At 37.2% G+C, this 10,571-nt stretch overlaps 1 protein-coding gene across 5 annotated transcripts in view; it reads right to left on the bottom strand.

Annotated features, from left to right (window-relative positions):
• Positions 1 to 11: 11 nt before the first annotated feature.
• The window catches only part of CMSS1 (cms1 ribosomal small subunit homolog), a 384,890-nt gene continuing 374,330 nt past the window's right edge, over positions 12 to 10,571 (bottom strand). For all 5 annotated transcript variants that reach the window (XM_043593954.1, XM_043593955.1, XM_043593956.1 and 2 more), the window contains exons 7-10: positions 7,487 to 7,547; positions 6,965 to 7,052; positions 1,700 to 1,788; positions 12 to 307 (exon numbers count right to left, since the gene is read on the bottom strand). In XM_043593954.1, coding sequence (XP_043449889.1) covers positions 224 to 307; positions 1,700 to 1,788; positions 6,965 to 7,052; positions 7,487 to 7,547 — 322 coding nt within the window. In that variant the 3' untranslated portion in view covers positions 12 to 223. The remainder of the gene's footprint in view (positions 308 to 1,699; positions 1,789 to 6,964; positions 7,053 to 7,486; positions 7,548 to 10,571) is intronic.

Here is a 10,571-nt window from a genome sequence, read left to right as displayed (position 1 = left end):
AAAATCACACACAAGCTGGTGATACTTTATTATACAGAGAGGTTGGCAAAGGACAGCTTCAGTTTTGTCAAAGAATCTCCATCAAAAATTTCTAGTGATTCATCTGGTGATGCAGTTAACATAATAAAACAATAGCTGATATTTACTGAGTGCTTGCAATATTCCAGAGCTATTAAACGAGATGCAAATCCCATAAAAACTGGAATTTTCATAGGACCCAGACTTAGAAAAGGCCCAGCTTCAAAGATTCTGACTTGCACAGACTGAGGACTCCCATTTCCAGAAGTTCAAAAACCTCCTTTCTTATCTAAAAGAGAAAGAAGAGGGGGAAAAAGAGGTTAAGATCAAGAAAAGATAGTCTTGGTGAATAAATTCAACCATCTGGACATCCTGGTATTTAGATAGCTGTTATGGAGGGCAAAAATCCTAACCTGTGTTTTATTCAGAGTTGAAATATTTACTTAAGTAAAGGAAGAGATACTATATAAAACATCAGTTTCATTAAAGTGCCCTTTTGTTACCATTCAAAATAAAATCTCATTTAAAAAATCTTATACAAAGATGTTTCAAGGTACCCAAAGTATGCCTAGATTACACACATATTTCAATATAGGATAACTGACAAGAATGACATCAACATAATAAAAATAACTATGGATAAAAAGGTGGTTTTTTGACACAATTTCTTATAATTAGAAAACTCATGGTGGATTACTCAGATTTAATATTATAACTGAAATAATTAAATATGGCCTCATGTGCCTAACATCAAATTTGTTAAACTGGTTTTAAAAAAACCCAGTCAGTTCAGGGGACAGGATGTGTGTGTGTATAGGAAACTGAGAAAGTTGTCTTCTAACCTGTAATGATATCTGATATAACTCACTGATTAATCATAATCAGGTTTGGTCATTCTGGGGATATATATAGTTTTATGTGGTAAATTAATTCATTCAGCACATTTGGAGAATTAATTTCAAATTCTTTGATAGTTACTGCCATGATGGTTGGTGACTGGCAGTCATGTTAATTATTGCACAAACCCTTTTCTCTCCAACAGATACTTCTAAACATCAGGCTAGCTTGAAAAATTAGCTCCATGGTACACAGTAGGTGGAAAATCAATTTTTCATATTTTGATGATACTAGATTACTTTCATAAATATATAATAATGTAATGCTTATGTGGCCACAAAGGCATTCAACCAGTTTTAATTCACTGAGACAGCAAAATAATTTCCCTACCCCAAACCAAAATAGCCCTCTATATTAAGTGAGTGAGGTTTTGGGTATGGGAGATGCAGGCCATGAGGCAAGTTTGTGCCCCCGCTCCCTAGCGCATCTGTAAAGATGAAAGACAAAGATGACTATGTCTCTAAAGCAAGGCACACAAAAATATGCCAAGTCCTCCAGAGCTTCCTGTTTCTCAAAGGTACAGTACAGATGTGGTCCCCAGTGGGGCAGAAGCCATTGGTCATTTAATGAAGAAACAAAGCTGATTCCTACAAAAGATATGGAAAGGATACAGTTAGGTCTAAGGGGTGAGATGGACTTTATAACTGCAGTTACTTCAGAGTTAAAAGACAGAAAGAATTTCAATGGCCAGAATATTTGGCTCCCGATGTCAATGACTTTATTACTGTGTTTGAACTTAAGCTCAAGCTGAAGAAAAAAAGATTACAGGCTGGTTACACGGTACCTCGGGAATGTCCATCATCCTCCTCAACTTCTGATCTCTCCAGTTCCAGTCAAAAACCAGAAATTTTAAGGGGTTCAAATTAAGGCCACCTGAAAGAGACACAGAGAGAGAGTTGCTACAGCAAAACCTTATGATAGACGCTTATCCAAATGACTTTTGCCTTATCCAGGTTGCTTTTTGCCTCATTTGCTGTCCTCTCCCCCAGCAACTAATCTCTACACACTAAGTGCAGCCCTTGCCTGATGGAAAACAAATGCAGAACTCAGAGATTTCTTTCCTTATAATCTTATCACTGATTCTGAGGGAAGCAGAGAAGCTGCTAAGCTCGTCAACTGCTCAAATCCTGGCAGAGAATCAATCCCAAGACTCTGTTTCATGAAGCCCCAGAGGGTGAAGTCTCATTCCTGACAAGAATTTGATAAGATGGATCCTGCAATCTAGGTGTGGCCTTTCAGAGGAATTGAATCCAATGGAGTCTGAATGACTCTGAGAAGGTGAATGGACAGAAGGATGAGGCTGGTGTTTGAGGTTTAATTTTAGGCAGAAAAGGAAGTAAATATGAATGGGTTCTATTCAAAGTGTGCTACCCTTTGAGAAGACTAGCAAACCACTTAAGGACTCCATTTCTGTCTTCCTATCTATCTAGAGACAATTATGGAATGTGGGGCTGGATGGGACTTCAGCTATTGCCTGTTCCTCAGAGGTCTCAGAGTTGGTCACAGTTAGTTTTTCCCACTACCCCAAGCTGTTTCATGTGACATGTGGAAACATAACTGAAGCCTTCCTCTGCAGTGCTTCCCCTCAACTCTTCTCTGTGATTATTTCAGTATTTCCCCTTCTGTCCAAAAGACTTTTTCATTCTTCTTATAATTATAATGACTCCTATTTAAATTTCCCTCTGCAAAATTAAAAATGATAAATTGAGAAGGACAATGGGTTGGTAGTCTACCCTTAAAAATAACTTACTGTTGGTGGGAGAGCAAACAGTCTCTCAGGAAGGCACTAGAGCATTATATAATAGAAGCTTAAAATGCTTACTATTTGATAAAATAATTTTCTTTCTATGACATACCACTAAAAAAACATCAGAAACTTAAATATAGTTAATGGGGCACCAGCATAGCTCTGTTGGTAGAGTATGTGACTCTTGATCTTGGGGTTTTAAGTATGAGCCCCACATTAGGTATAGAGATTACTTAAAAACAAAATCTTTTTTTTTTAAAAAGAAATAAATATAGTTACTTGCAAAGAGGATCACTGCAGTATTATTTATAATAGCAAAAATTTAGAAATAATCCAGGTATCCTATCTAATTACTAAAAAACAATATAACTTGGGGTTAATATCCAAAATATATAAAGAACTTATGCAAATCAGCAGCAAAAAACACCAATTAATCTGATTTAAAAGTGGACAGAGGAAATGAATAGATACTTTTCCGATAAAGACATTCAAATGGCCAATAGGTACATGAAAAAGTGCTCAACATCACTAATCATCAATCATATTATCAAAAACCCCCACAAGACATAATAAGTCTGGTGAGGATGTGGAGAAAAGGGACCTATTGTGCACTGTTGGTGGGAATGTAAATTGATACAGTCACTATGGAAAACAGTATGGAAGGACACTCAAGAAATTGAAAATAAAACTACCATATGATCCAGCAATTCTACTTTTGGGTATATATCCAAAAGAGACGAACTCACTATCTCAAAAAGGTATCTGAACCACTATGTTTATTGCAGCGTTATTTACAATAGCCAAGACATGGAAACAACCCGTAGTATTCATCAACGAATGAATAAAGAAAATTCACACACACACACACACACACACACACACACACACACACAGGGGAATATTATTCATCCATAAAAAGGAAGGAAATCCTGTCATTTATGACAACAGGAATGGACCTTGGGGGTATTATGTTAAGTGAAATAAGTCAGACAGAGGAAGACAAATACTGTATGATCTCACTTATATGTCAAATCTAAAAAACCTAACTCATACAGAACACATTGGTGGATGCCAAAGGGAGAGGGTGGGGAAAATGGATGAAGATGGTCAAAAGGTAAAAACTTCCAGTTGTAAAGTAAATAAGGTCTGGGGATGTAACGTACAGCACAGTGACTGTAGTTAATACTGTACTGTATATTTGAAAGGTGCTAAGACAGTAGATCTTAAGAGTTCTCATCACAAGAAAAAAATTTATAATTATTTGAGGTGATTGATGTTAACTAAATTTATTGTAGTAATCATTTCGCTATATAAGTATAAAGTCATTCCATTGTACACACTGGACTAATACAATGTTATAGGTTAATCATATCTCGATAAAACTGTAAAAACAAGTAGAATATTATGTACATATTATACAGCCATTAAAAATGAAAAATTAAAGGGGCACCTGGGGGGCTCAGTTTGTTGAGCGTCCAACTTCAGCTCAGGTCATGATCTCACAGCTCGTGAGTTTGAGCCCTGTGTCGGGCTCTGTGCTGACAGCTCAGAGCCTGGAGCCTGCTTCAGATTCTGTGTCTCCCTCTCTCTCTCTGCCCCTCTCCTACTCTCTGTGTTTCTATCTCAAAAACAAATAAAAACATTAAAAAAATTAAAAATTAAGACTATTTCATAATGAGGAAAGTCCTCATAAGATATGCTAAGTGGAAAAGGCAAGTTATAAAATTATGATATATAGCATGATCTCCACTTACAAAAATAAGTATATAAATGCATAGAAAAAAGACTAAAGGAAATATATTCAGTATTATCTAACAAGTGATTTTCTCTAAAGTGATATATTTTCTCTTCTGTGCTTTTTTGCATTTTTGAAAGGCTCTTATAGTCAGAAAATCTGCTTCATTATTAGATTAAAACGATATACTTCTGTCTATAATTGTACAGATTCCATGCCATGGGATATCTTTCAAAGTCTGGAAACTTTCCTTAATATATTCTACATATAAACATCTTAAGTCATAAACAGCTACATAAAACGAGTTATGTGCCATTGCTTTGTTACATTTCCAGTTTCTAGAGGGCTGGGATTGGTCTCTTTAAATGCTTTGTATGTAGCCTAACACCTGTGGTTAATGAATATTAAATCATGCATCCAATCAGAATCAGAAGTAAAAGTTATTTTCATTAGTATTATAAAAAATCAATAGATCCTTAAATGATTTTTTCACCCCTTAAATGAAATAAGCTTTCACACTGGGTCCTCACTACTCTCCAGAAATCAAATCTCAACAATCTGTATGTAGAGTTTCGTTTTCTCTTTCTCCTTCTCTCTCTCTCTCTCTTTTAAATATGGAGAAGAGTGGCCCTATTGCATGGGGTTCCTGGTGACATACAGACAACCATCTGGATTTGAGGTGGGGGAGTGAGGTGAATCTTTGGCTAAGAGCTGTGCGAGAGGCAGGGTCCATCCCTGGACCCTCCTGCTGCCCAACCAATCTCTCCCAACTGTCTCACAGGTAGGCTATGAGTGCCTCTCATCTGTTCCTTCACTACAATGCCCTCCTATGTCCACAAGACAAAAATCCAAACTCTTCAACCTAGTGTTCAAAGTCCTCCCTCCACAATCTGACTTCCTTTCGAGTTCAATCACCAGCTACTAAAGCCCACAAAGTTTCCAACCAAGAAAGTTATTCTCTTTAATGAAAATAATAACTAGCATTTATTGAGTCCTTAGGGTGTGAAATTCTTTATTGGCACTTTGTTATCATATCAATCCCAGGAGGAAGATACTATCCCTATCCCTCATCTGAATACAGAAAAAGACTTAGAGAGGTTAAGTAACTTGCCAAGGTCACAGAGCTGGTCAGTTGCTGGATCTGGGATTTGACTCTGAAGGTCTGAATCCATGAGAGCTTAACACTGTATCTCAGTCATGTGTATCTGCCTGCCCTCTTCTGATTCAGTGATTCTCCTATTCCTGTTTTTCTCACATTTCCATACGTCAAAGATCCTATTTTAATCCTCCTTATACTTCAAAGATCAGTTAAAGACCCTTTTCTCTGTAAAGCCTTCCATACAGATTCAGCCTCCATAATAATCTATTTCCACTCTTATAGGACTTGGAGGTGCTCATTTGGCCCTTGGCATTTAGTGCCTCATTTTGTCAATCTCATTCTATGTATATTTATCTTTTCAAGGATCAGGAGCTCTTTGAGGGGGAAAGCCTCTAGAGCTAGGAACACCTAGACTAAGAGACTGTGGGACAGCCACTTAATCCTTCAGAGCTTCAGAGTTTTCTCTTCTATGAAAAAAAAAAAAAGCTAGCGTGCAAGGGTGCCATGAATATTTACTGAGATACATAGGAGTGTGTGGCATAGCACCAGTGCAAGTAGGAACTCAAAAACTGTGCTTCCCTTCCTTGTCTGGGGTTGCCAAGTCTGTCACTTCTTTGTAATTGCACAGACCTTTGTACATAGTGGGTTCATTTAACCCTGGATGATTTTCATCTGGAAAGAAACACTAGTATTTTAAGCTTTTGTTTGCTTCTTGGCAAATGACCATCTCTATATTAGTTATTACATTGATGAACATATTACTTTTAGATATATTAAAAAATCTAGGAATAGTTCCAATTGTAACAGAGTTCTATTAGTATATTAAATAAGTAATTTGGAAGTGAGTATTGAAAAGAAATCTTTAATCAGTCTGGCAGGTAAAACAGGTAATAAGATCATCAGCAGATTAACAAGTTTTAGGCTACTGACTTTGAGAGAGCCAACAAATTATAAAAACCCAGCGGTGGATGTTGTCTGGAATACTTTCTGGGTAAAATATTAAAAGAGAAATGAATTTGGGAGAAACACTCTAGAATACCCGTATTTCATCCATAGAAACCTCATTTTAGTTTCAACATGTTTTATATATAAGCCCTCAACTGAAATGGAAGTCTTGGGGAACCAAGATTCAATTAATTAAGAGAGAAATAATCAACTCACCTAGCTCTACAAATTCTAGAGGTTGCAAACTGGTGGAAATGAATTGTGGATCCACTAACCTGCTTAAAGCAAGTGGAATCTGAATGTGTGTAGGTGGGCACATGTACTGAAGTTTGCCACAATCCTTACCATTCCCTACTGCTTCACACCTGCCTGCTAGCTCTACCGACACAAGGCTAAGTTTCCAACTCCCCAATCAACACAGAAGTCTGGTTTCATTATATCACAAATGTGGTTTCCTAAACTCACATGGGGGGTAAGGCAAACTCCCAGTACTAAGTAGGCATATCAGCGCCTCTTTTCATACCTTGTTTAATGAGTTCTTTAATTCTTCCTGGAGTTCCTACACCCAGGTGCACAACACGCTTCTCCAGCAACTTTACCTGCTCCTGGACCTATTTATTGCAAGACAGAAGAGAGGAAAGAAGAGTCTTTAGAAAGTGCAAATCATAGGCCAATTTAGAGCACTTTATCCAAAAGTTAAGGAAGCAAAAAAGCAAATGGGCTACCCTTGTTTAGGCTCAACATTCAGGGCAATGAAAGTTAAAGTCAAGATAGAAAAGCATTGCCCTATAAAACCGGGGAATCTTCAGAGAATGCAGGGGTCAGATCTCAGCTTCTGTAGAAAAATCTTGGCGCACAGAGGAGTTGTGACTGTTGTGGGGGCAGGTGGGCATGCAGAAGCAGGGAATGCAAAGAACACCAGAATAGTTGTTAAATATGTTATATAAGAACAAAGAAAATATCAGCTAAGGAGATAAGAAAAAGCTGGGAGTGGCCTTTAAGGATAACTTACATCACCTATCAGGAACCACAGGCCCTTGCTTACCTTTATGTGTTTTGCAAATAATTTCATAACTTTGCTGTCTCCTCTGAATGCTGTCATTGACCTAATGAAAAAAAAACCACATTATTGCCTAAGAAAACTTACCCATTGCAGGCCACTTTGACTACTAAAGTATTATGTTTTGCTTTATTCAAAAGAATATGGCATTTCTGTGTTTAACTATGAGGACATGCATGTGTGTCTGTGTGTGTGTGTACACAAAAAAATTCCGAGATTTTCAAGTCAGCCCCACTCTGGAAGGAAAGTGAGAAAGTTTTTTATTCAGGATGTATCTGGGTTGCTTCTAACTCTCATACACAAGGTTAGCTTTACTTAGGTTTCCTTGATAATTGAAAAATATGGATCTGCCCTTCACTTGTTAATACAGAATGTTTATATTTCAGGTCCCTGGCAGAGAATTTATCTTTAAACTCTGCAGTATAGTTCTCATTCAAAATTTAGTTGCAACAAATATCATAGAACAGTGATCTCAGACTGTGCTCTGTGGAGCCCAAGGGCATCTAACAAAAGGCTGTATGTGGCTGCTGTGGCAGATTGCTGGGAATGAGCTGGCAGGGAGGAGAAGGCTTATCTTTCAATCAGAGCAGCCCCCCCACCTTCTACTTTGCAGAGAGAAACTTTCGGCAAAATTTTACATGTGGAAATGCTTCTGGTATCAACGGGTATAAAAGTACAAAAGAACGATCTTTTAATTGATGTTTGGTAATAGACCTAACAAGGGAATACTGCTCAGCAATATTATTTTCCTTTATATATCATGATTATGTTTTGAAAAATATTATTGACCAGTAGGAATAAATGAGTTTGCAAGATAGTGAATTATGCTATACACATTCTGTTGTGCTTGATTTTTACTCACACATAAGCTTTCTCCATGGCAAGGTTAACTAGGAAGACAGTTTAGGGGACATATTTAATGTTAATTCATGGTCCTCAAGAGAACAGATATTCTTAGAAAAGCTAGAATTACTCACCATTAGTCTTTATGAATAGGGCTTGTTGTGTTAGCTCAGAAATCACTTTTTGCAAATCACCTAACCTTGAAGTATATCATAGTATTACGAACGACACAGAAGAACACAGGATTGGCAAATGAAGTGTGACAACATAGTGCTTTTATGCCCTTCAGAAAAGTATTTATGTGCAGTAAAAGCTCAAATCAATTTGACGGTTTGTTTTTAGGAGGTCATCTCCAGGCCAACCTCTTTTGCCATCAATGTCTGAATCTGAAATGAATTCTGTGGTGGTAGTTTTTAGAACACTGAAAAGTCAGTATGAACTAATATGATTTCAGAACCAGCAAGTACTGCCCCAGAAGCAGGTGGAGTCTTGAAGATCAATTGTGTTTAGAGCAGATATGTCACAAGAAACACTTGTTTTATTGAGAGGGTGTGTGATGCAAGTTAATGTGTGTGTCTTGTGGGGAAAGGAGAATTGGAACAACTTAAAAACTACTTTTCTAAATTCATAATCAGATTAGTTCATTTAGAAAAATAGATGCTAAATAGCTACTGAGCGTCTACATTTGCACCTCACTTTATTTTTCTCCAGGACTTGGATTTTCCTTTGTTTTATCTCCTGTCAAAGTCTGGTACAGAGCCTGGCCCTGGAAGAGGGCTAGTTCCAGTAAACCCCTTTTAACTCTGATGGCTCTTTTCCGAAAGCTCAATGTTACCACCGATCCAGTGGAAGGAAGCCTTTTTGTTTTTTCTACGAGAATGCAGTAAATGAAAAGGTATGTGAAAGCATTTAGTAAAGCACTGACAAATTATCTTTAAAACATAATTTTTATATATAAATTTTCAGTCCATTTGGAATTTATCTTGGTATGTGAGGCGAGATATGGATCCAAAGTTACTTTTCCAGATGGCCATGTAGTTGTTCCAACACCATTTATTAAATAATCCATCTTTCCTTACTGATTTGTCACCTTTGCCACACGCTACATTTTCAAATGCATATGGGCCTGTTTCTAAACTTCCAATTATGTTCCACTGGTCTGATTTATCACACATATGCCAGTTCCATACTGTTTTGATTAGTGAGACTCTGTAATATATATCCATTGGTAATCTGATAGATACTATAGGCATAGTATCCTCTCACTAATATTCTTTATCAGAATTTCCCCAGATCTTTTTTATTCTGTATTTTCTCTTATGAACTTAGAACTATAGCTTATCTTTAAACTTTGAACTTTAGCTTATCTAGTTAAAAAACCAATTCTATTGCAGTTTCACTGGGAATCTGTGAAATCTGTAGATTAGTCTATGTAACACAGACATCTTTATAACATCAACTCTTCCTATTCAACAATATAGTATACCCTTTTGTCTGTTCCAGATCTTCTGAGTGGCTTGTGTAATATTTTCTTGATATAGATTTTGGTAAGCTTATTCTCTGGTGTTCCATTCTTGTTATTATTTTTTTATTTTATTAAAAAAATTTTTTTGATGTTTACATATTTTTGAGACAGAGAGAGAGAGACAGACAGAATATGAGCAGGGGAGGAGGAAAGAGAGAGGGAGACACAGAACCCGAAGCAGGCTCCGGTCTCTGAGCTGTCAACACAGAGCCCCACACAGCTTGAACTTGTGAATCGTGAGATGATGACCTGAACTGAAGTCAGACGCTTAACCAACTGAGCCACCCAGGCGCCCCTCTTGTTATTATTTTAAATTAGATCTTTTTTTCCATTATTTCTTCCAACTGGTTATTGCTCGTATTATTTCCTTGCTTTGACTCTTGCCCTCTACAATGAGTGTTCTCCACAAAGCAGCCAAAGTGATCCTTTAGAATGATTATTCAGATCATGTGACTCCCCTGCTCAAAATCTTTCAGTAACATTGCGTCCCAGCGCCTTTTGTAGTTCCTGTTCACTCTGTCTGGAATGCTCTTCTTCCAGACATCTGCTTGGCTTTCTCCTTCACTTTGTTCATGTCTCTGCTCAAATGTCACTCTCCTTGGAAAAGCCTCCTGTGACAACACTTTTAAAAGTAGCCCCCCACTCCCTTCTATCCCTTCGCTATGCTTTATTTTGTCTTATATAACTTGACACTACCTGACA

The sequence above is a fragment of the Prionailurus bengalensis genome, chromosome C2 (genome assembly GCF_016509475.1).
Source record: "Prionailurus bengalensis isolate Pbe53 chromosome C2, Fcat_Pben_1.1_paternal_pri, whole genome shotgun sequence".
Taxonomy (NCBI): Eukaryota; Metazoa; Chordata; class Mammalia; order Carnivora; family Felidae; genus Prionailurus; species Prionailurus bengalensis.
The sequence above is the reverse complement of the archived record's forward strand: the minus strand, read 5'-3'. Positions and strand labels throughout refer to the sequence as shown.